The 26,980-nt window shown below is 45.9% G+C and overlaps 1 protein-coding gene across 2 annotated transcripts in view; it reads right to left on the reverse strand.

Moving 5' to 3' along the window:
- RIC1 (RIC1 homolog, RAB6A GEF complex partner 1) overlaps positions 1–26,980 on the reverse strand; it is a 673,031-nt gene that overhangs the window by 265,063 nt on the left and 380,988 nt on the right. For both annotated transcript variants that reach the window (XM_069240247.1, XM_069240239.1), the window contains exons 13-15: positions 17,017–17,055; positions 9,742–9,852; positions 3,212–3,301 (exon numbers count right to left, since the gene is read on the reverse strand). In XM_069240247.1, the coding sequence (XP_069096348.1) occupies positions 3,212–3,301; positions 9,742–9,852; positions 17,017–17,055 (240 nt within the window). The remainder of the gene's footprint in view (positions 1–3,211; positions 3,302–9,741; positions 9,853–17,016; positions 17,056–26,980) is intronic.

Here is a 26,980-nt window from a genome sequence, read left to right on the forward strand (position 1 = left end):
TGGAACTGGAAACATAGTGACCAACAGTCTGGCCAATCTGCAAAGCTCCCACATTTCCAGAAAAATCAATGATGCAGCTTTTTTTTCCATAAAAGAAGAACATTAACTTTTTTCAGAACAAACATACAATTAAAGAAATAAACCAAAGTATAAAGAATGTCTGCTAGCCAGCCTAGCAGGGGGATTCCTGATATAAAAAAATTATGTTTCCAGTCTTGTCTCAGTAAAATCTAAGGCCACTTTTTACATTCCAATTTTGAAAGTTCTTTAGTGATACTGGGACAATTCTTTTGCCAGAACCTACCAAGTATGATGCAGTGGTTTAGGTGAAAACAAACACTGCAACAGTTGGGTCAGAGACCTTGGAGAAGGTTGTGTGCCTCAGTGAAACACAGGAATTCAGTATAACCACATTTGTAGTGAAGATCTTCATGTCACAAGACACTACAGACTTCATTTAATTTAGAAGCAGAACTAAAACAATAATCCTAGTAATGTAGTGGCTACCTAGTGAAAGAATAAATCGAAACTACATATGGTTGCCTCATTTGACCAAGCTTGGGATTCATATGAAGTACTATTTTGCGGATGAAGAAACTCACAATTCAACAGTGTGCAGAAGGAAAGGTATGTGCAGCGAAAAAACCTTAACTCAAAACAACCCTCTGTAACATTCTATGGCTCGGGGAATAACACAATGTGTGGCCGTTCCATTTTTAATTAATTACATGAGACTTAATTCGGAATTGGGGCATGATAGAGTGTAAATTTTCCTCTCCATTTTTTGTCTCACGATTACAGTGGTTGCTTCATATGATTTAACCTGAATACTACATCAGCATTAAGGCACCTAAAATGATTAACTTACCTCTGAAATGCACAATTGCAAACCCTGAGCCAGTAACTAAAAAAAAAAAAGTTGAGCTGTGGAAGAGTGCCTCCCATCTAAGCATGTACAAATGAAAGGTATTTGCAGTCTGCCTCTGGGCTCTCACCTTGGAATCATATTTACATATTTCCATGCTTGTTGAGAAGTTGAAAATGCTTAGATTGTACAGTTTAAAGTAAAGTCTGATTTTCAGACGTTACTGGCAAAAAAATGGCGAAAGAGAAACTAGAGGCTTAATGTTCTATCTGTGCTTTCACACGCCAAGTCTAACTCCATTTATTTATAGACGTGGGCCAAGACTCCTTAAAGTATCTATGCATTTCCCATTCAATAGTATAGACCAAGATGATTATGTTACACTACTGGAGTTACTGGGAGAATCGGGAATGGAGAAACATAGTGCAATACACTGAACAAGAACAGAATTGAAGATTCAGGCCAAAAAGGTCCAAAATAGTGAAAAACTATCAAGAAATACACAAATTAATTGTGGAAGTAAAAGGAAACAGATTCTGACTTTTTATTTGGTTACTCAAGGGGGCTTGTAAGCAGTTCTTAGGTACAACATCACTTTAAACTTTTTTTGAATTATTTTTTTAAACGTAAGAGAAGATCTCATTATGATACCTAACTATAATGTCACCATAACCTCTATTTTTTGGCGCATTTCTGTTTTTTTATGATTCTCAAACTTGAGCATACACCCTACCTCTCGGGTAAACTACGAGCAACATCCCTGCTGGACATGACCTTTGGCAGTGAGGAGGTTGGAAGGTACTGCACCCAATGCCCTTGAGGGTGGCTAGCCTACCTGCTGCCCATGGTCTTCAGCTGCTAACCTCCCACTGTGGGCATGCAACACCCCACGGGTGCACAACCAGAATTTTTTCTTCTCTTTAAAAAAAAAAAAAAAATATATATATATATATATATATATATATATATAGTTTTTCTGGTAAAGCGGTATTTGACATGCACGCTTCCACCGTCTGTTTCGTCTGTTTCTATCTGCACCCCCCCTCCCCTCAATAATGGCCCAGTGGCCATGGTGCCCCTAACCAGCCCCTTTATGCCCTTTTCCAATACGTTTTTCAGGACACAGGGAATACGTCACTGAGTCCTGTAATGGTGGCCGACATATTGACTTCAGAGTTGCGAACAGCCAATTAGATTGCATGGTACCGCAGTGCGAGACGGCTGACAGCAGGAAAAAAAACCCTCAGCCTATCAAACAACCCTATTATTATTATTTTAAAAAAAATTCAGTATCACAGCATTCTCGCAGGACCAACAGTCCAGCTACATCTCACTTTTTAACCCTTTCATGGCCAACACAAGCCTCTATTAAACAATTTCTCAAAATCAGCTGAACTGATTTCACCAAATCACAAAAAGGCTGTTGAGCAAAGTTCTAAGTTTATGCCAAATTTAGTAACACATTACAAGGTCTGGCGGTCCTGGAACTGCCAGACTCGCAGGGGAGGTCAGACCGCTACCAAAGCAGCGGTTGAGCCTCCACATTACGACTGTGGTGAGCCACCATGGTTCGACCACCGGCAGTGCCAGGTTGCCGCCTGCCCTGGGGATTACGAGTCCCCTCTCCGCCGGCCCTTGCATGGCAGTCCCAGCGTCATGCAAAGACTGGCGGTGATGGGAGTCCTGGGGACCCGTGGAGGCCCCTGCACTCGGCATGGGCAGTGCAGGGGCCCCAGTGGACCGCCTCGTTGCGCTTTTCACTGCCCAAATTATAGGCAGTGAAAAGCACGATGGGTGCTGTCACACTCGATGTACTGCAACATTGTCGCCGGCTCGTCATTGTTGTAGTCATTATTCCGCTGGGCCATCTGGTGTAAACAGCAGAAAACTCATAATTGGGGCGGCAAAAAAACGCAGTGGCGGTGTTCGTCCAAAAGAGTTTGGCAGACAGCCTCCGCCACCCGCCAAACTCAAACTGAGGCTCTTAGTGTTTCCTATGTGAATTAACATTGAAAAACAATTTTTGGGAGCTCCCATTTTCCTGGATCCTGCATGATGAACCATGGGGAAACATCCCATAAAAGACTAGAGATAGATGAACCGTTTCTCTTTTTTTTTTTTTGCCAAAGTTTCATGCAGATTCATCAAATGGCATCAAAGTTATTTACGAATCGAAAAATGCTTTGTCTCTGGAAACTGTGACTGAACTATGCATTGCCACTGTATCTCATATAAATAATATATATATTTACATGTACACACAGGTTTTGGAGCAAACAGGTTTCTTTAAAACTTTTAAGGAATACATGCAAAATCAGGGCTTTGTTTTGTAATCTAGTCTCTCACCTCTTCTTGATGATCATTTAAATTGTAACATGCAAGCACAATGAATTCATTCCACCACGCCAAACCTCCGGTCACCATCATGTTTTGCTCCTAAAGAAAAAAAAGCAGCTTGTCAACAAAACTTAAGGGGCATATAAAAAACACAACATATGTGGAAAAATAACACAACAGACTCCCCTTCTGATAGGTTAAGATGCACATGATCCCTTATCTCATTACTGACTAGCTGAAATTCCCATTCGAGCAGAAAACTTAAATTTTCCCACAAAATGGGAATTAAAAGTAGTGAGGTAAGGCTGCAGACCATTCCATACGAACCTATGGAAAAAACTCATCAGCCTCACTAAATCCGGACCAAAGTACTAACAATACATCTGATATTGGTAATACAGAGTCTGGTATTATCACCTAAAATCAAGGGCCAACTCACAATGACAGACAAAACACATAAGCACACTGTCATTCCTGAAAAGTTAATGTTGACAGTATTCTTTCATTACAATACCATTAAGCATCACAAAACGATGTTTCCCTATGGTAATGCATGCCAGACTATGTCATGATTCAACAGATTCCGTGAACCAAAAGAAAAAGTCAACAGGTCTGTAGGATTCTCTTCTGCAAAAAAATCTCTTGGCGCAGTATTGTGGCCATACACTGATCACTCCTGCTACCACCACTCCCACTAACCTTGCTACCTTTGACATCATTGCCCACCTTGCTTCCTCAATAGCTTTGGTCCTGTAACTGTCTACTCCTTTGTCATGGTATCTAATTAACTGTCTTGCTGCTGAGACCTTCAAAGTTGTTCAACTAAAGCAAATTTCAACCTGCAGGGGAGGCCAAAAGAGACACAACATACCAATTGTTTTAATAATGCATTTCAACGTCTTATGTTTTCAGAAGGGGAGTTGAGATGGTAGCAATTTTAATGACCTAGCTGTTTAATTACTGATGGGACTATTTAGCCTCGGAATACTGTCAATAATAATGTCAATTAAGTTCTTCTTATATTGCCTCTTTATATTCTCATCTATGTAGGAAGGTATGGCCGAACAAAAATTAAAACTACTGGCAAGGAACATACATGTTATCCAGCCTTAAAGCAAAAAAAAGAAAAAGAAAAAAAAAGAAAAAGAAAAAAAAAGCCATTCAAATAAAAAATGACCAATTTCTCTGAAAAATGTGCCGTACAATGTATGTGGTATAATTTGCGAAGGAAGACAGTAGCCTGTTATGCTAACCATCAGGAAGGAAAGGACAAGGATAGCCATATGTACAACTCCATCCTAGACGGCCATTGTCCCCATGTGCATGAGCTGAGCTTCCCTAAAATAATCTCCATATTTCGTGGTGTGAAATCACTTCCTGGAGAATGTTTAAATAAAGAAGCCAAGTTGCTTGTTTAAACTTTTTGAATGCATTCAACGTCCCATTTTTTTTTTTTATCTCTCTCTGTCTCCCTCTCTCTCTCTAGTGATTTTAGTGGCTGACTCTTTCAATTTTTTTCTTTACATTCGATACCCCTATTTTTTGTTGGGTGCATTTCTAACTTATCTCAGACTGGTTTAGTGCCTAGTTTTAATTCTTGGCTTTCCCCATCTTCAATCAAGGGATTCTTATTGACTATAAGTTTTTCTGCATGTGGAGCCTCTTCCAACTTTTGGGACACTGTTAATGTGATACTTGACACCTCTCACCCTGGGATGACACCATGGCTATTGTGAGGAGTAACCCTTTCTTTGAGCAATCAAGAAGAGTAAGTGAAAGGTTCCTACAGTATCTGGCCTTTGACGGTGTGATACCTTAACCTTGAATACCTCTCTGGATGTAGCTCTGCAGCCACAGGCTCAGAAATTACAACCATTACATCTGGAAAATATATTGATAAAACAGATTGTAGCACAAAAGACTATGGCTATTTCAGTAGCCCCTATAGAGATCTCATGAAACTGGAGCAAACTTTAAAATACCTGATGGTGCTACGTTGGTTCCTGCACAGCACAGTTAATGCATGATTAAGCCAAGGTATGGTACCTTGTTGGTTCCCTTCCTATGGCTGCCATGACTTGATTAACACCTTTAGTAACAGTCTCCGATCCTTGCTTGGATAATTATGCCACTTTTTCGCTTGCACATAAGAGAATGTTCGAGCATCAGCTTCACATATTTAGCAGTGGAGTTCTTTGTGACATCCAGCCTTTTACTTGTAACTTAGTGCAGAGTGACACCATGATGACAGAGGAGCCCCTCCTTTCCTCAGCCAATCTAAAATAGTAAAGGGAAGCCTCCCACTTCGTCTTGCCTTTAATAGTCTTGAAGGTGTTCACTATTTAACCACCCCAGTTTCTCAAAGTTTCATGGTGTGGGGTCATTCTTTACCACAAAGATTCACCTCACACCCATCCAAGCTAAGGTACTGTTTTGTTTTTCCACGGATATATCCACAGAAAAACCTCTTCAGATTTGGTTGAATTCTAGTTCGAAAAAGCTGCACTACTAGTTCTATTCTGTAGGTAACTGGGTTTTGTGTTGAAGTACCCCCCAACACACACACTTTTTGCTTGATATGTGATGCAAAGTTTATTAAAATGCACAGGGTCCCTGCCAACCAGGTCCCCAGTGCCAGTGTTCTTTCCCCTACAGCTGCACAATTGGTCAAACCTTCAGCACCCTCTGTACGTTCCTAGTAATTGCCCCCCTGTACATAGGGTCTGAGGTGCTAAAGAGAGTCCCTAAGGGTTGCAGCATGAATTGTGCCACCCTAAGGGGCCCCTCACCAAGCACATGACAGGCTGCCATTACAAGCTGTGGGTCTTCTTTGCAGACAGGCCAGGGAAGCCATTTTAAATGCATTTGCTGGACACTGGTCAATACGAGTTCCCCAGCTACATGGTGGCTTCACTGAAGATAGGGATGTGTGGTATCAAACATCTCGCATTGGTGAACCCACACTTATGCCAGTGTTGGATTAACCAATATATGCACCCAGAAGGCACCTTAGAGTTGCACCTCCAGAACCCCTACCAGCCTGTGGTGTGCTTGCTGACTGGTTTCTGCCAGTCTGCCACCTGACACATGGTTTGGCCCCCTCTCTGCTCTCAGGAGGCCCAGAACAAAAACCTGTCCGGGATGAGGGTGTACCACCCACTCCCACACTATGACCTGCTGATCATCCTACTTAAGGTGGCAAGTCTCGAATGGCAGCTGCCTTTGAAATGCAAATCTGGCTCCTCTCACAGGAGAGGAAGCCATTTCCCTTGTGGAGAGCCCACTTGGCACCTGGACAGGTAGGAAAATTAGCTAGATAGATAGGTGTGTTACCCCCAGACGAGGACCTACCCCTAAGGTGGGCTTCTGAGAGGTGGACACAACATTTATGAGGTAGACATCTTTGTGTCGCCATAACTAGGAATTCTAGGACAGGGTTATCCCCAGTTCACGTGGTCATATTGGGGGTGTAGTGACCCCATGGGTAAGTAGCACATTGCCTACTACCCTACACACCCCTAACTCCCCTAAATTCAGTATTTAAGGGAGCCCTTGACCCCAGAGAAGCAGATTCTGGTGACCTAGGAAGACCAAGGACACAGACTAGCCATGTAAGCAGAAGAGGAGAAAAGAAGCAGCTGACCTGGTACCAACCCTCCCGGCCTGTCTGCATCCCTTGTCAAAATCTGCACCAAAGTCGACTTTGTCCTGCAGCTGTGACTCCAGAAAGCCACGAGGACTGCCTGCCTTCAAAAAAAGACTGAAGACCTCCCATGAACAGTGGACCTGTTCTTTAGCAAACTCCAAAAGAAGGGACTCTGAAGCCTCTGGAAGCACCAAAACCTGAACACCTGCAGTCACCACTGCCCGACCAGAGTTGAAATGGACCAAAGATGCCAACAAGGTTCCCCAGCCCTCCAAAGTCTGAATGCATCGTGGTTTCAGCACTCCTGGACTCCCCGACTACGCATGCAGCCTCTGCATGCAGCCCCACCCCTCCACCGCCAGGCTCTGGTAAAGTAAAAGTGCGACCTAAGGACACATCTGCACCTGTCGCCCCTGAGCTGTGGAGAAGAGGACCAAAGGTGCCTACCTGTGCCCGAGCATCATAAAGCCTGAGCCCTGCTGTTGGTTCAGCCCAACTGGCCTTCTGCCTGGAGCCTTCTCACAGTGACCGATCTCCATTGAAATGCATTGGGCACCTGACGCTCTTTTGCACCCGGCCACCCCCGTGCCACTTGTGGTGTTCTGCTGGTGCTGCCTTGGACCATGCTCACTACTCACCTTAACTCCTGGAGATAGGTCATGTAAGTCGCTGTACTTCACCGGTTTGCAGGACTTGTTTTTCCTCCCAGAGGATAACATTGCAGAACTTTTCAAAGTGAAAAGCATTCCCACACCTGACAATTTTTCTCTGATGCCTAAAAATATAAAGATACTTACTATTTTAATCAATTGGTATGGACTTCCTTTTTGAGTCATGTATCTAATTTAGTGACTATTGTTTGTATTTGTAGATATCTTGCGCTCCTCTGTGTTAAGCCTAAGAGTGCTCGACCACACTACCCCTAAATAGAGCGCTTTGGGACTGCACAGCAATCCCTGTACACTCAGTGGGAAACCCTGGAACATTTACACAGTATTTACATACCAAATAAAGGGACAGCTTCCTACATAGTCCTTGTATGCGGTCATGGTAGAACGTTACATGACTATGGCACTGTGAGATTCTGTTGAGCATGCTCGGTTTTGATAATTAACAGCACTTCTTGTAAGACATTGTGCCATCAGTAGCTATGCACAGCATTTGGAATACATTTCGCCTCTTAACGAAAGTCTTCGCGTGAATTTTTGGATGGGATCACAACACTGTTCTCTTTAGCACTCTTGTGCAGGGTTCAGTGCCATAGCCTAATAATTAGATAAATACATTTCGCATTTATAATACCAGTACCAGAAACATCGATAAAATGGGTAAAAAAATATATGAATATTTCAGGAGACATGGGGACGTGGTCAGTAACACAACTGAAAACAGTAGGGCACAAACACATGCTTTACGTTAAATGCAGGGCTGGTGACTATGCACAGTACACCAAGCTGCAATAGATATAAAACACACCAATAAAATTGGGCTCTTGTCTTTATCAACTATGAATTTCTAGTTATCTATTTGAATGGTTTTCCCCTTGGACAAATTACATTTTTGTTCAAACGGTGTATAAGACTATCAAATTGGTCAGTTTGATGCCCAAACATCCTGGGTAGATGCCCAAAGTTGGTATGGAGTGCTGAGTCATGCTGTGATAAACACAAAACAAACTATTCTTCATAACCCAAATCAAAATAGTAAGAAGGTGACACATTTAAAACTCTCCAACCATTCAAGGATTTAGCCACTTGTCAAGATGGAGATACAAAATCATACTCATCCAAGAAAATTGAATTTATCGTCTCACGTATGGAACATGTTCTACACTGACACATTTAACAATCTTATGAACAAACTCTAAATATTCGGGGCCTGATTATGATGTTGGCGGAGGCCGCCCGCCAAACTAAGTAGGTCGGATGACAACCAGTTCGGTCTTCCGCCAGCTGGCCCCAGTATGAGTTTCCCGCTGGCCCGGCGGGAAACTATCCACATCATTGATGCCGGCTCATAATCGAGCCGGTGGCAATGTTGCGGTGTGTCAGGTGTACCAGCACACGTTGCGCTTTTCACTGCCTGTAATTCAGGCAGTGAAAAGCACGATGGGGCTGTTCATGGGGGGCCCCTGCACTGCTCATGCTAAGCGCATGGGCAGTGCAAGGGACCCTTGGGGCACCCGGCTCACCCTCTCCGCCAGCCTTTCCATGGCGGTGGAACCACCATGCAAAAGCAGGCGAACATGTGAGTCATAATCCCCAGGGCAGCGCTGCCCCGGCGAATTAAGACCGTCGTAACTGCCAGGCCATCGGCAGGCGAAAAAGTGGCAGTGGCGCTTTCGCCACGGTCATAATGTGGCTATTGGTCTGCTGCCGACCGCACAGAGATTCTGGCGGTCCTAGGACCGCCAGACTGGTAATGAGGGCCTCAATCTGGGGTCATTAGATGTAGATTCAGCCTCAAATTCACCAATCATGTCACGCATGACAGACAAAGGAAACTCTGCACAGCATGATCAATATTGTGGTTCTCTCTTCCTCACAAAGCTTCTTGTTGACTTGGCTCCTACTACAACTGCAACTGAGCTAAAAAAACACCCCCCCCAACTTTCACACAATGTATAATGCAGCAAAACTGATATAATTAAGGTTGTAATTTGAGACTTCTGCAAATAAGAAAATTATGCAAATAAAGGAACAGTTCCTGACCAATCCCATTCCTCCTGGCACTGATTAACTCTGCAAGCTGTCCATTACAAACAATGGCTAACAGGATGAATACAACAAGCAGAATAGTACAATTCAAAGGGAAATATTACAAAATATTGACAGAAAGTAAAGGTTTCCAAATCATATAAAAATCAGTTTTCAAAACTGTTTTATGCACTCACCTGCGTTATATTTCCAAACAACTTCCACTTCTTTGTTAGTAAGGAATAATGTGCAAAACCAAACTTGCCAACAACAGCAACATTCTTTCCCAACTTGTCAATTGTTGAGATCTATACAAAGTAAAGAAAATCATGTTTAACTTTTTCTTGAACACTAAGTGAAAAAAATCAAGCTGCACTTTCCTATTAAACTTCCTCTCCTCAATATGCTTTCCAGCAAGTATCTGCATTTGAATATTTACCTAACATTTTACAAGATTGCTGAAAACATGCAGTGCTAACCTCAATCAGAAGAACTACGTTTGCTGAAACAAACACAGAAAGGCTGGGAGGACTTAGCATCACTATGTAGTAGTTAAATGTACAAGACACGAATAACAAGGTCCATTTTATTCACATGACACTACACTATTGTAAAATCTACTAACCATGAGATTTTGGGCTGGCAGCAGATAATATGTATTGAAAGGGAGGAGGAGGGACATGACTTGTCAGCAAGTTTAAAAAATATTCCAGCATAAGTAACGACTATACACGTCCGACCTGAGAAAGTTGCGCTGGATGGAATCACTTAAGAGAAACGCTGTGCGAGTGAGAACGCACTTCCAGGTATGTACTGACCAGTGTAGAGGAGATTGTACCCAAAGCTTTACCACAAAAATGGTCGACCCTGCATGCCCTTCAGTCTATAAATATCTGAAGGAGTGGTATAGCCACTCTTTTCTGAGCTACTCTGGCCAACTCCGCCCTTCTGTCTGTCTCAAACCTGCAGACAGAGTACCAATTTTTGAAGTAGATGAGCCTGTCAACAGTAATGGAGGTTCAGAGAAAGCTGAGATTTAAGCACCAGGGGTTCTGTCTTAGGTTCAGGTGTAGTTACAAGATGGAAGTGGTCCTTGGGCCGTCGTGGCACTCGAGGGAGGTGCGAGGAGGCCTTTTCCAGACAGTAGTGATGATGGAATTAGGAATCTTTCGAGGGTAGTGAACTGGCACTGCTGCTGTGAGAAACTGATTCTTGGGCTCCAAATGAAACAGACAGAGCAAATTACAGGAGGGAGGCCCTGGCAGAAATTAAGGTGGAGTGAGTAAGGAGGGCAGGCAGGAGAAAGGAGTGGAACAGACAATGTGGCATGCTGGAGAAAGGTTGAGAAAGGCAGGGGAAATTTGGGGCACTCAGGGGAAAGGTTAGGGCACGCAGGGGGAAGGTGGGACATGCAGGGTAAAGGATGAGTGTCACTTGACGGTAAGAATGGACATGAACTGACAGTAGGCAGGAGCAAGGATCTGCGGGAGGCAAGGGTAAGGAGGGGCTGATGGCCAAGGCAGGAAAGGGCAGATAGCAGGGAAGGGAGGGGTAGAGGGCAGGGGCAAGGGGGGGGGGGCGAAAGATAGGGGCAAGGGGGGGGCGAAAGATAGGGGCAAGGGGGGGCGACAGACAGGGGGCAAGGCAGGGGCGACAGACAGGGGGCAAGGCAGGGGCGACAGACAGGGGGCAAAGCAGGGGCGACAGACAGGGGGCAAGGCAGGGGCAGCAGACAGGGGCCAAGGCAGGGGCAACAGACAGGGGGCAAGGCAGGGGCAACAGACAGGGGGCAAGGCAGGGGCAACAGACAGGGGGCAAGGCAGGGGCAACTGACAAAATCAAATCAAATCAAATCATTAACATTTATAAAGCGCGCTACTCACCCGTGCGGGTCTCAAGGCGCTAGGGGAAAGTGGGGGGGTTACTGCTGCTCGAAAAGCCAGGTTTTTAGGAGTCTCCGGAATGCGGAGTAGTCCTGGGTGGTCCTGAGGCTGGTGGGGAGGGAGTTCCAGGTCTTGGCTGCCAGGAAGGAGAAAGACCTCCCACCCGCCGTGGAGCGGCAGATGCGAGAGACGGCAGCGAGTGCGAGGCCAGGGGAACGGAGGAGGCGGGTGGGGACGTAGAAGCTGAGGCGTCGGTTGAGGTATTCCGGTCCCTTGTTGTGGAGGGCTTTGTGTGCGTGGGTGAGAAGTCGAAAGGTGTTCCTTTTGCTGACTGGGAGCCAATGCAGGTGTCTCAGGTGTGCGGAGATGTGGCTGTTGCGGGGTACGTCGAGGATGAGGCGGGCCGAGGCGTTTTGAATGCGTTGCAGGCGATTTTGGAGTTTGGCGGTGGTCCCAGCGTAGAGGGTGTTGCCGTAGTCCAGGCGGCTTGTGACGAGGGCGTGGGTCACGGTTTTTCTAGTGTCGGCGGAAGATCTTGCGGAGCATGCGGAGGGTGAGGAAGCAGGCGGAGGACATGGCGTTGACTTGCTTGGTCATGGTGAGAAGGGGGTCCATGATGAAGCCGAGGTTGTGGGCGTGGTCTGTGGGGGTCGGTGCGGTGCCGTGGGCCACCAGGAGTCGTCCCAGGGTAAGGCAGGGGCAACAGACAGGGGGCAAGGCAGGGGCAACAGACAGGGGGCAAGGCAGGGGCAACAGACAGGGGGCAAGGCAGGGGCAACAGACAGGGGGCAAGGCAGGGGCAACAGACAGGGGGCAAGGCAGGGGCAACAGACAGGGGGCAAGGGAGGGGCAACAGACAGGGGGCAAGGCAGGGGCAACAGACAGGGGGCAAGGCAGGGGCAACAGACAGGGGGCAAGGAAGGGGCAACAGACAGGGGGCAAGGAAGGGGCAACAGACAGGGGGCAAGGAAGGGGCAACAGACAGGGGGCAAGGAAGGGGCGAAAGACAGGGGGCAAGGCGGGGCGAAAGACAGGGGGCAAGGCGGGGCGAAAGACAGGGGGCAAGGCGGGGCGAAAGACAGGGGGCAAGGCGGGGCGAAAGACAGGGGGCAAGGCGGGGCGAAAGACAGGGGGCAAGGCGGGGCGAAAGACAGGGGGCAAGGCGGGGCGAAAGACAGGGGGCAAGGCGGGGCGAAAGACAGGGGCAAGGCGGGGCAAAAGACAGGGGCAAGGCGGGGCAAAAGACAGGGGCAAGGCGGGGCAAAAGACAGGGGCAAGGCGGGGCAAAAGACAGGGGCAAGGAGGGGCAAAAGACAGGGGCAAGGAGGGGCAAAAGACAGGGGCAAGGAGGGGCAAAAGACAGGGGCAAGGAGGGGCAAAAGACAGGGGCAAGGAGGAGCAGAAGGGAGAGGCAAGGAGAGCCAGAAAGCAGGGGCAGTGAGGAGGTGAAGGCAGGGACAAGAAACGGTTGAAGCAGGGGCAAGGTGAGGTGGTAGACAGGGGCGAGGTGAGGCGGAAGACAGGGGCGAGGTGAGGCGGAAGGTAGAGGTAAGGAAGGGTGGAAGGCAGAGGCAAGGAAGGGCGGAAGGCAGAGGCAAGGAAGGGCGGAAGGCAGGGTCCAGGATAGGTGCGTTCCAGGCAGGGACAAGTCACTGTGCATGGCCTAGCGTTCTACTCCACACAGAGCAAAGTGGGACTCCCCACCAGGGACAAAGTGGATTGGACAAATCTCAGGAAGACAGAGGATATGGACACAATTTACAACTAGACTAGCATTATAACAAACGGTAGGTGGGTATACATCACAAGGCATGGGTCAAATGACTTAAGGAGATGAAGGACAAAACACAGTGCAATGACCGGGGGTGTTATGGCAACACCAAAGAACTAATAAGAAACAAAAAGGGACAAAGTGTATTGGCAAGAGGAGGCTGGGCAAGCCAAGGTCTAAAAGGGGAGGACAAATAATCCCCGGTTCTTCCGATGACGTATAAAGGATGGGTGAGGTAGCTTTACAAAGAACAATAAAGACAGACAGTTTCAGAGGAAGCATTGCTTTGTTAACATGTTAGTGATAGACTGAGACCAAACTAGAGAGGAAGAATAAATGGCTGGAGCTGCTTGTCCAGTAACGTACCAAGTACAAATATACAATAAAGCACAAGACTACAACTAAGAATGGGTTACTAAGACACCCAGAAACTGCCTTGTCTTGTATGTACAGAACACTCCCTTCTCCTGCGTTGGTACAGAAGCCATTTTAATTATGGATTGATAAACATTTTGAAGAGTTAGGTCCCACACATTACATATTTTTCATTTTAAGTATTTAAGGCACCGAGATGTTAAGGTAAAGATGGATGCAGACAAACGGGGAAAAATGAAAACTAAATTAAGACCAGCTTGGGTAAGTAACGATAAAGTACATTTCTTTAAAAGCTTGGATATAAGAAAAGGCATATCCATATAGTGGGGAAGATGGCTTTCCAGCCCATGTGCTCAGTTAAGGAAGAGTATGCATTCAGGTCTTTGGTTTCCATACATGGGGTTGTTTTCCATGCCGAGTGGCTGCAACATAGAGGGGAATCCTCAATGACTCGGTGTTTTTAACCGGACACTGGTGTGTGCTACAGCAACGTGGCAACCTGTAGCAGGAGGTTGACACCTGGGGGATGATAAGAAGGCAGAGTGAGGGGCTCTCTCTTGATCTTCTGATGAAAAGTGGAGAAGGGACCTCTTACAAATATCAAGAAATGGCACCTAACCTGGGCCAGGATACTAACCTGTGGCCGGTGAGGGTATGGACAATATGGGCATGCAACAGGTGAAATCGTACTTAATTGTATTTCCTGCCGCTGAGTGACAATGGTGTCCAGCGTCAAATTATTTGAAATAGTGGGTAAAGCCCAGAAAAAAGTGGAAACTATTTATTTTTGTTTCTTACCTTAACAATCAGAAATTGCTGCATCTAAGAAAGATGAAATGGGGGCAGTGAGGATGTTAATAACTCAGATATGGAGGAACTAACTGTTTACATTGTAGAATCTTGACTGAAGAAAATGGAGCAGTGAAGGAAGTAGCAAATGTCTTGGATGTTAAAGTGCAACATTTAGAAATCAGGACTACTGCAAGTAAGGAACAGATACTGGAACATGAAGAGTATCATTAGATGGTGTCTAAAGTAATAATCCTGCAAGACAATGAACTGAATGGGTCTGAAAGTGAATGGGAAGATTCCAATATTTGTTTATTTAGTTCCCCTCACTCTTGCCAGATTCGCTTATCTCCCAGGCGGTGTACTCCTTTATTAGTAAATACCTGGCACATATCCAAAACTGTGGTGAAGACTTCATAAAGAAAACATATATACTGCCCTCTAGGTCTTTGGGGCTGGTGATGAACTTAGTAGTGTTATGGGGGATCCAATCTGGCATAAGGGAATCTCACTAAAGGCATCTCTCTAAATGGAAGGAACAAGTGTATTCCTTTTTTTCCAGACTATCAGAACTTAATACAGCATCAAAGCGCACAGACTCAAGTATTAGAAATGGACTTCTGTACCTTAAGACAGCTAAAGGACATGGATGCTTGTGTTTGCAGGTGGCTTGCAAAAAGTTACACTCATGTACAACATGGACTCGGAAAAAGTACTTGTACTAAGTGTTAAGCAAGGTAATGCTCTATTTGGGGTTTAGCTGATGCTTCCCCCAGCTTTACCTACGATTTAATTCTCACGCTCAGCTGCAAAATCCTCCTGTCATTCTCTCTTTATTTCTATTTCCCTTTTTGGGGTTAACTGAAAGGGTGCACTAAAAAATGATTTAAATAGAATTATAATTATTTTCTGCATTGAAAGCTATGGAGCAACAAGTGTTTAGATTAATGTACAAATTACTTTCCTTCGGTAACAATATATCTGGTAGAGACATATTCTAGTTGCAGATTCCTTACTATAGAATTTTCCCCAGGCTTCAGACTGGATCCAGAGATTTTTACTTCAAGCAATCCCCTTGCGCGTCAGTAGGTGGCGTCGGTTGACTCTGCGGGCGTTGTTGACATCGTAGTCGCTGTGATGACGTCGGGAGTAGTACATAGACGCCGACTCAGCGCAGTGACGTCAGTTTCTTTTCACGACTTTCCACACCAAAGCGCAGAGCCGCAAAGAACACTGAGACTGGAGCGCCAGAACTAAGGCCCTGAATAGGGAAGCCCTGTCCCTAGAAATCGGTTTGCAAGCTGGGAGGATGGGTGGGTCAGTAGGGAATCTGTAACTAGAATATGTCTCTACCAGATATATTGTTACCGAAGGTAAGTAACTTGTACATCTGCTAGAGACTTCTAGTTGCAGATTCCTTACCTTAGAATGGATACCCAAGCAATGCCAGCCTAGGAGGTGGGCTGCGCACCAAGATCATACTAGACTAGAAAGTGCTGCAGGACCTAACGACCAAAGAAGCCGCTCCGACATACCGGACTGTCCTGGCAGTAGTGTTTAGTAAACGTGTGCAAGGATGCCCACGTAGCTACATGGCAAAAATCCAGGACAAGAACTCTGCGTGCTAATGCAGTGGAAGCAGCAGTCGCTCTGGTGGAACGAGCGTGCAAGCTCTCAGGGGATTGCTTCTTGGCCAAAGTGTAGCACATCTTGATGCAAAGAAGTACCCATCGAGAGATGGTAAATTTTTGCACCGCCCTCCCGTTCTTCACACCCACATATCCAACAAGAAGTTAATCTTCCACCCGGAAATGTTTAGTACGATTGAAATAGAACGCTAACACTCATAATTGGTCCATATGGTGGCGTCTCTCCTCCTCATGAGAAGGATGTGGAGGTGCATAAAAAGTAGACAAGGTGATGGACTGGCCTACATGGAAAGGTGTAACGACCTTGGGAAGGAAGGAAGCCTTAGTGCATAACACCACTTTGTGACCGGTCTGGAGACCTTCCCCTCAAGTGAGACCGGGACCTACGCCGAGTCGAGCACTGGGCCGCCATAAGCTTGAGGGACCGCTCCCTCAAGGCCTTTGGGTGCATGGCCTGGCACTCCGAGCACGACTCCAGGTCGTGGTTGCATCTCCAGGCACCACAAACAGACCCAATGTGGATCTCTCACCAACATCATGCAGTGACAATCCTCACACGGTTTGAAGCCGGTCTTCGGGGACATCCCTCAACGCACCAAAACACTCCCCAAAAAGTCAATTAATGAGTTAAAGTCAGTCAAAAAGCGACCAAGAGTAGCTCTCTCCAGATCAGCGTGTGGTACGAAAAGAAAAGAACTGGCGTCACTGCGCTGAGGCAGTGTTTATATACTACTGCCGATGTCATCACGGCGATTACAATGCCAACAATGCCCGCAGAGGCGACCGGCACCACCTACCGACACGCAAGGATATTGCTTGAAGAAAAAATTTCGGGCTCTAGTCTGATGCCTGGGGGAAAATTCTAAGGTAAGGAATCTGCAACTAGAAGTCTATCAGATGTAATTTAAAATTAAAACACAATATCTGTACATCAATCAGCAAGCAGAATCTAATAAATGTACTTTACAAATGAGTACTCCTCTTGCCACTTGAAAAAGTACTTACCCGAATAGGCCAGTTGCTCTCGAGGTAAGTGCTCTGAATCTAAACAAACAGAACACATCAATGAATTACAAATCAATTGCCACGTCCACAAATCACGTTCACAAATCTGATAAAAATAACTTTGAAGTAACATAAAAATATTGTGTTAATGTAAATATCTGTTTACAAAATATGACTTAAATAACATAATATTAAAAATATAGAGCATGTGTTCCTTAATGAGGGTATTAGAGCGTTCCAAAAAGAACTAGATAGTTTCAGTCTCCATGCACTGCTTCACACACAGGCTAAGCTTTCTCTGTCCTGTTCATCAGGATAAAATTCTCTACTGGGATACTTCTGCAGATCTGGATATATGAAGCAGCGAAAGAACTGCAGAGCATACTGGCACAGAATTAAAATTTGACCAGAATACAGAGTGCCGCAGTTTTTTTTATCTCCAAGCTCTGTCAAACAGGATCAGCCAATGGAAAGGGGGGTGTTTTTAGCAGAGACAATGCAAAACTGGCATGCAAATGAAAGAATCTACAATGTAGTAACACTGGGCCAATCTCAAACTTAACTAAGGATTATACCATCAGCACACTGATATTTTTGGTAAACACACTGAAATATTTGGCAGCTTCGGCAGGCTCATAATTTGCTGCTACAAAGTCATTCTTCTGGGTACTGTGGTAGATGAACAAGTTAATTACCATTATTAACGTTCTTTTGGGTGTATAATCTAACTAATTACAGATTTCGCCTTCATGAATATTCACGGGAGTCCGGCTAGATCTGGACATTAACAAGCAGTAGCTCCCAAACACCAGTTGGTGGCACTTTGGTGACTTCGTATCACACCTCAAGTGATAAAGCAGAGCTGCAGATTGGTCCACCACTGCCCGTTGACATCAGTTTTTATATTGCCCTCCATCTGGTCCCTCAGAAGTGGATCCAAATAAATCTGCTTAAAAGGAACAAAAAAATTGTGCTGAAAGCAAATTTGTGACCTTTTTAAAATATGCAGATGTTCAGTCCACAGAACAGGGAGGCATGAGGGTGGTAAGGAATTTATGTTGAGGCACAGAGTCCACCAGAAACAGAATAACTCAAGGTAAGTAATTTGTTCTTCTGATGTACACTTTTAACTACAGATCCCTCCCCTGTTGAGTAGATAACCAAGTTGTATCTCCCAAAGGTGGTTGAAGCAGAGGACTTGCAGCAAGTACTGTAGGACTGAGCGGGCAAAACACCCGCTTCTGTGGACCTGACGGTGGAGGCAGTAATGCTTGGTGAAAGTATGCATAGATGCACATGTAGAAGCCTGGCATCCGTACAGGACAGCAACACCTCTCACCAAAACCACTGAAGCAGCCTGGTGGAGGTTGCGCTTTGGTTATCTCAAAGCAAGACATGAGACATGCATCTAGTGCGAGTCGGCATTGGCTCTGGACCAGGAACTGATGTCTAGAGAAGCAGTGCTGGAGTTGGGGTTGGCGTGGAGTGATCAGAATCAACCTGGTCGCCAGACAGGAAGCATGGGCCAGTGACAGCTGCAAGCCAGGAAGAGGCCCAATTCCGATTTACCTGAAGATTTGCTGTTGGCCTTGTGACCTGTTCCCCGCTTTTTGTGGTATGCTACAGTGCATCCTGGAGCATGTCACATGACTTCAAGTCATCACCGGAACCTAGACACCACAGGCAAAAGTGAGGAAAAAGTTCTGCTTCATGCAATTGCACCACAGCTTTAAGTCTGTGGGCTTAAGGGAAGACACTGTTTTTGCACACTGTAAATCTGCTGAATTTTTAAGGTGATGTTAGAAATGATGCTTCTCGGAGGATCACCTGCTTGAAGTGGTCGGGGGGCTTGTATGCCTCAGTGACCTCGAGATCTATGCTAGTGGGAGCTTAGCCTCCTGTCAGAGTCACCAAAGTTGGACAGATCAAATGAGACAGACCAGGCGAAGTGCAAGCCACTGGTCCTCCAGGCTGAAGGAGGGGTACAAGGCTAACAAGTTTGTGCCATAAAAGCATTTTTTGAGGAAACTGCAGCAAGAACCACTGAATCTTCTGTTCACAAGGGATATCCAGAATTTCTGAACGAGACATGCCACAGGGAAACTACTGACGGGAAGACTGAAGTTTCTGAGTATCAATTGAGAAACCCATAAACAAGCGACTCGCTCACTACCTCATCACACACCAGCTCCTAGACAACTCACAATCAGGTTTCTGGCCCTACCACGGCACTAAGAGCACGGTCACTGCAGCCACGGACGATATCAGGCTGATCCTCGACCCAGGAGATACACCGGCCCTCATACTGCTGCACCTTTCAGAGGCCTTCGAGACAGTCTCCCACTCTACCCAGATGAAAAAATTACATAAAACAGGAATCCAAGGACGCACCTTAAACTGTATCTTCTCCTTCCTCACAGGAAGAACAGAAAAAGTCAGCCCCTGCCTCCTACATGTCAAAGAGCCCCATATGCAGAACCCCCCCCCCCCCCATGGGTATTAACTCAGTCTGACGTCCCTGCTGGCAGACCTCATCAGAACACAGAACAACATACTCTCCTATGCTGACGACACCCAAATGATTCTCTTCCTGTCAGGCAAGATCCCCAACAATGAAAACCAATTTCGCCAACTATATGATCATAGTAGTCACTTGGATGAAATCCAATTGCTTCAAACTCAACACAGACAAAACAGAAGTGGTGATCTTCAGAAAGAAAGTCTTAGCCTGGGGCTCCATCCGGTGATCAATGGTTCTTGACCCAACGCTCACCCCCACCACCCATGCCAGAAATCTTGGAATCATCCTGGACAACAACCTTGATATGACAGTCAAAGTAAACACAGTGGCTTTCACATACTGAGGATGTGATTGAAAGAGCTTCAAAATGGCTAACGGTGAACACCAGGAAGACATTTACACAGGCCCTGATAACCAGCAGACTGGACTATGGCAACAAACTCTTCACAGGAATTTCTAGGAAGCTCCAGAACAGGCTTAACTGCACAAACTACAGAGGGATAACTCTTCCATCAACCCTAGGCAAAGTATTCAAAAGAGTCATCCTGAACAGAATAAAGAAACAAGTTGATGCTCATTTGACAGACCAGCAAGCTGGCTTCAGTAAAGAAAGACCCTGCACAGACCAGATTGAAACACTGAACATCATCATTGAGCACTCAATGAAATGGAACTCTTCCTTCTCTTTGTCAACTTCATAAACTATGAGAAGACATTCAACAGCATGGACAGAGACCTTTGGACCACTCTTCTGCAGTACAATGTGCCAGAAAAACTTGCAATAATCATCAGGAACTCTTAAGAGGGAATGACCTGCAAGATAGTCCATGGAGGACACCTCACGGAAACCTTTCAAGTTACGAGCGGAATGCACCAGGGTTATTTGATCTCACATTTTCTTTTCCTGGTGGCCATAGGCTAGATTATGAAGACATCCACAGCAACGATACAGTGGACACCTTGGATGTAGCTGGACAACCTGTACTTAGCAGACGAGTTGGCCCTACTCTCTTATACACATCTGCAAACGCAAGAGAAGACCGACAATGTGGCAGCCACATCAGCACAACTTGGGCTCAACATCCACAGGGGTAAAAATAAGATCCTGAAGGCTAAGATGGCCAGCACAACTGCAGGCAGTCTTGCAGGCAATGCACTGGAAGAGGTTGAGGCCTTCACATACCTGGGAGAAGTCAGAGACAAGCAGGGCGACACAGGCACCAACGTCAAGACCAGCATCGGCAAAGCAAGGCCTGCCTTGATTTAGCTAAAAAAAAAGATCTGGAGCTCCAAGAACCAAGTGCTACAAACCAACATAAGGCCTTTTAACACCAATGTAAAATCGCTTCTTCTGTATGGAGCAGACCCTTGGAGGACAATGGTGAACACCATCAATGAGGTCCAGACCATCATCAACACTTATCTGAGGCAAGTCATTCAAAACCGCTGGTCAAACACCAACAGCAACAACTACCTATGGCAGCAGACTTTCCAACTCCCTGCTCATGAAGAAATCATGAAGAGACCCTGGGGCTAGATAGGTCATGCCCTCAGCAAGCATGCAGCAAACAACACCAGACAGGCCCTGACTTGGAACTCTCCAGGGAAAAGGAAAAGAGGAAGGCATAGAAACACCTGGTGCGGAGGCCTCAAGGCGGACTGCAATTTGCAATCTGCAGTCTCTCGTCAGATTGAAAGAAAAGCCCAAGACAGAGATGGCTGGAGAGTCCTGGTTGACGATCTAATCTATACCCCAGGAGAGGTAGTAGGCATTAGTAAGCCAGCCCTGAGCAGACTCCAAACCATTCATAGCAGGGAAGTGTCTCAGGGAAGATGGTTAACAGGAGATATCATCTGGCAGACAGGTTAGTAAAGGCAGTCCGAAAAATGCCTTAGCAGTCTGGTGGTAGAGGACCATGGTTGAACATCTTTGCGGGATGTGCAGATCGTGGCTGCTCTTAGGGTGGTGTAGGCTCTCACACTCCTTACCAGTAGACAAAGCTCTTGCCCTGACAGGCGCTTCCCCCTGTGACAGGGCCTCCTTTTTCCATTTGTTTCCCCCATGCTAGTAATGCTAGTAGAAAAATCTTTATTTACTGTTGCTAAGAAGATGGAAAGTGTTTTTCCCTACATCTGAATAGCAACAGTGTCCTTTATTTTCAAAGGCAATATTACAGTATTGTTTGTGGTAATAGGCCACAACTATTTTTCCAAATTAATATTTTACAGAGGCCACTGGGCATGACTGACATTCATGCCTATGCTCAGTCCTTACTCACCAAACACCAACAGACTTTAGACTGCATTGACCACTGTGAGCAAAAAAAAGCCCAACGTTTGTGACCACAACCGCTTTGAATACAGCTTTTCACCCTGCATAATAGCTACTGGGAAAGTCCTGGTCACATCCTCGAGTCTCATACCCACTGCCTAAGGGATTTAGCCATGTACAGCAACAGAGCTATCAGGATTGACTTACGAATCTTTACCCTTCAACCATGCTCACTGGCTGTGGAGCACAGTTTTCTTCACCGGCCACACCTTGCATGCTCTTCATCCTCACATAAACAGAATCATCTGAGAATTCTGCCATACAATGAGGTACTATCATCCATCAGGCAGTAACTTTAATGCTTCGGTGATTCTTCAACTATAGTGCAAAGCAATATCAGCTATCCATCTGCATTAGCTGTGTTATTTTTTTTTTATCTCTTAATTGGTCCTGGTGACCATGGATTTTTTTTTTTCTCAAGAGTTTCTCTGGTTTGAATTTTTTTTTGTGTACAGTGGAACATAACGAGCGCCACAGAAACAGTTTTGCTTTTTTGTTTGTTATGGGAGAGGGGAAAAGGGTTTTTATGGGGACTGACAATGACACGCTACTAGATTTAAAAAAAGAAATATATGGAAAATTGTACTTACAATGTAAGCTTCTGCATGCAGTGCTGTAGATTCACACGCTGTGCATACTCCTGCCATCTAGTGTTGGGTACAGATGTGTGCCACTTGTTTTTCTTCCGAGAAGTCTTTCAAATCACCAGGTAATGTGACTCCTCCTCTTGCTGGTGATGCACATGGTCATCGAATCCATTGTTAGATTGTTATTCCTACACAGTGGGTGAAGATGGAATGTAAAGTGCAGCAAAGTATAGAGAGATGTCCATGCAAAAGAGAGAACAGAGATAGTTAGAGACACTGCAACGGCCACAGATGTACGGGGAAGAGGGTGGGCATGTGTGAATCTACAGCACTACATGCCACAAACAGATGCTTACAGGATAAGTAACTTTTTGAGTTTGAGGCATGTGTGGCTGAAGAAACATATACTGTGCATAAACTGTAAAGCAGTCCTCCCAACAGGAGTGGCTAGACTGTGGGTGCTGCAGTATGCTGGAAAAGTGTACAGAGTACTGCCTGGTCAACACTGGCTTGTTGGTATGCCATAACATTCACATAATATTTTTAAAAAGTGTGTGGTGTGGACAAGGTAGCTGCTTTTCATATGCAAGCTATTGGAATGTTTCCAGGAAGGCCATAGAGGCTCCTTTCTATCAAATGGAGTGGGTTCTAGGACGAATGGGCTAAGTTCTCAAAGCATAGCAGGTCTGGATGCATTTCACAATCCATCTTGCAATGTCTGATTTGGACAGAGCCTTACCTGTACAGGGTTTGAAGAAAGCAACAATGATTTGCTGTGTTCTCCTAAATGGTTTAGATTATCAATGTAGTACGATGGCTCTTTTAACATCCAAAGCATGGAGAGCCCGCTCTTCAACTGTGTCAGATGTGGGAAAAATACAGGGAGCTCAATGGACTGATTACAGTGGAACTAGGAGACTACCTTAGGAAGAAAATTGGGGTCGGAGCAAAGGTCTTGTTAGACTAATGTTGAGATTCCATGTAGGGGCTGGAGGGACCTGAGGGGGAAGAACCCTTTTTTAGTCTTTCCATAAAAGTTTTAATGACTGAAATTGTGGAGGGAGAGAGAGATGTGTTGTCCATTCTGAAGATAAGCGGCCACAGCAGTCAGGTGTAGCCATATTGAAAGAAGTGGGATGGGAGTACACTGCCTCACAATACAGCACAGTTCGCCCCTTTGCACTGTGGTAAATGCAGTACAAACTTTGCACTTACTTGGATATTAGCTGTAGTTTTTCACCAGAAACGGTTGAGATAATGCTCTACACCTCTAGACACATTTCTGGAATGTATCCTTTATCAGTACAGATCAAAACATGAATTTCATCAGGGGTTGCTGAGAATGCTGCCACAGTCCTCTCAGGTCTCAGTACCTGGCGCACAGGTGCGTATCCAAAAGTCATATAGAGGTGAAAGCTAGGCCTGAAATCTACAAATGAAGAAGATAGAGGACAATGTCTTGTAATGTAGCATGCAAATGATCAATATGTTTAGAGTGACAATAGCATACAATCCTCTTCCACTTGGCTGCACAGCATGTCTAGGTAGTAGATCAGCATGCTTCTTTGAGAATGTATAAGCATTCTAGTGGACAATTAAGGTATCCAAATTCTTTGACTTTGGGAGTCAGCTTGCAAGGTTAAGAGACGTGGTGTTGGATGCCTGATTTCTCCATGGTTCTGTGTGAGAAGGTCTGTCTGTTGGGGAGCCTCTCATGAGAACCAGAGAAAGTTTGAGCAGAGTCGTGAACTGAGGCTGGTGGGTCCATGTGGGAACCAAGCCACCAGGAAGAGGGAGAAAGATGTCTTCCGGAACCTCCGAACCACATATGTAAGTAGTGGGCAAGGCAGGAAAGCGTGGGCAAATATCTCTGACCAAGTCATCCACAGTGCATTGCCTTTGGATAGTGGGTGTGGTAACCTGGAGGCGAAGTTCGAGCATTTGGCGTTTTCTGCTGTGGCGAAAAGGTCTATCCCTGGAAAGCACCAGCACTGGAAGTGCTGAGGAAGGACTTGTGGGTGAAGTTACCACATGTGGACTTGTTGCCACATCATGCTGAGGAGGTTGCAAAGTTGTTGTCCATTCCCAGGAGGTACTATTCGGGCAGGTGGACCTTGTGGGGGCAGCCCACCTCTAAATATTCTGGGCTAACAGAGATTTGGGGAGACCGGGTGCTGCCCTGTATCTGAAGGGAACACATGGCTGTTATATTGTCAGTTCAAACGAGAATAACCTTGCTCATCAATGGCGAATGGCTAGAAGTTCAAGGTTGTTGATATGGAAGCCCTGGTGTTTGGGCTCTCACTGGCCCTGGACGGTCAGATCCTTTAAGTGCACACCCCACACCGTAAAGAAGCCATGCATTGTGATAGTCCTCTGCAGATCTGGATCTAGAAAAGGTTGCACCTGCAACAGATTGTTGGTGTTTGACAGCTGCCGAGAATGAAAAGTGTGGCAGCCAATCAAAACTAGATCCTTAAAACCGTCCCCAGGACCACTGTTGCTCTAGGTACTCTTGAAATGGATGCATGTGTACTCTGGCATGGGATACTAAAGCAATGCTGGAGGCCATAACGACATAACAGTCTGGTTGGCATAACAGTCTGGTTGGAAAAGAGGGATTAGTGCTTGAAAGAACCTCAGATTTGAAAACTGAACCTAAGCAGGATTTAATATGGAGGGGCTGTGGGTGGGATTTGGTGACCCTAGGTCGTGTAGGAGGTTTATGGCAAACTGAGTGTGTTTGCAGCATTGCTGGCGGGTGGCACTTTTGATTAGCCAGCCATCCAGGTAGGGGAACCTTTCTGCACAGATGAGTAGCCACCACCGCAAGACACTTGGTGAACACACAGGGTGTAGAGGTGACCCCAAAATGGAGCACTTTGAACTGGTAATGCTTTCTGCTGAACACAAACTTGAGATACTGGAGATAAGCCGGGTATATTGGTATGTGGAAATAGACGTCCTTTAGGATCCGAGCAGTCAGAGAGTCGCCTTGTTGCATAAACGGAATAACATATTGAAGAGTAACCATATGAAAGTGTTCTGAGAAGGTGTATTTATTGAAGGGCCTGAGGACTAGAATGGGTCTGAGGGAACCGTCCTTTTTGGGAATTAGAAAGTACGGAGTGTAGACACCCTTGCTCTGGTAATGATGCAGGACAGGTTAAAAGTAGTGCTTTGACCTCCTCTTTGAGTAGCCTTTGGTGTTCCTGGGCAGAGTTTGTGTTGGTGAGGTGGAATGATGGCAGGTGTGGAAATGAGCTCCAGGCAATAAACATGCCAGATAATGTCCAACACCCACTGGTTGGAGGTGATATTCCACCCAATAAAGGAAGAACCACTGAAGAAGCCCCCACAGGTGTTGTTTAATTGGGTGGGTGGGACAGGGGAGGAGTCAGGTGTGGTGGCAGCAGCAGCTCTTCTGCCTTTTGAATTGTAGCCTCTGTATGATCCCCTGAATTAGCCTCTGGGAGAGGGCTGCTGAGCCTGTGGACATTGGTAGAATGTGGCGGTGGCGGGGAGATGTTCTTTGAACCTCCACGGAGGTGTGCAATGAAAAGAGTCACTTGGTGCGATGGTTTGAAGTGTGTCCTTAGACTATGTCACAAATATGTAGCCAGGCATGCCTGCGCAGGCGGAGGCAAGCGTTCACTTCTCTGGCAACTGTGTCTGCAGCATCTAATGCACAGTGGATAGTGGTATTAGAGCTTAATTTCCCCTCAGAGACAATGTCATTACCCCTTTTCCTGCACTCCTCTGGGAGATGTAGGAGGAGCTCCTCCTTTTCATCCAAGTGGGCATGGTCATTTCTGGAGAGGAGCAATGCCCCAATAATTGGCTGATTGCGTGGCCACCCTCTTCTCCACAGCATTTATATGCGTCCTTTCCTTGTCTGGCGGAGGGGTATCACCAGTGCCTTGAGAGCTGGCTCTCTCACGGGCTGTAGTGACAACAAGGGAGTTAGGTTCGCGCTGCCCACAAATGTAAATGGGGTCAGAAGGGGAGGCCTTGTACCTTTTGTCCACCTGGGGAGTTATAACCCTAGTGCGGATGGGGTCTTGAAATATGTCAGTCATGTGGAGGAGCATACCTTTCAGCATGGGAAAATATTGGGTGGAGAGATGGGTGGAGGACAGGGTTTCAAAGAGGAAGTCCTTCTCCAAAGGCTCTGTGTAAAGATTCACCTTATGTAAGGGGGCAGCCCTACCAATACAATAAGTTCTTGATAGGATGTGGAACCGTCTGATGGGAAGGGGCGGGCAACATATTAGCCATGGTCTGTATCCCTTGGTGGGTCTACGTCGTAACAGTTCCATGGGTCGCCCTGCAGAGTAGTGTTGTGTGCCCCCACTCGCGACCACTAGTGTTAGAATGAGGCAGCACCTAAAGTGTAATATCAACAGGTTTACCTGGAGAAACAGGAGGGGAAGAGGAAGGTTGAGGAAGAGAGAAGGGTGATGTAGGCATGAAAGGTAAAGGGCTAGTAGCCTTGTCCACCTTTTTTCTGCTGCTTTGGTGGGT

This window comes from Pleurodeles waltl, chromosome 1_2, assembly GCF_031143425.1.
Source record: "Pleurodeles waltl isolate 20211129_DDA chromosome 1_2, aPleWal1.hap1.20221129, whole genome shotgun sequence".
In the NCBI taxonomy this organism is placed as follows: domain Eukaryota; kingdom Metazoa; phylum Chordata; class Amphibia; order Caudata; family Salamandridae; genus Pleurodeles; species Pleurodeles waltl.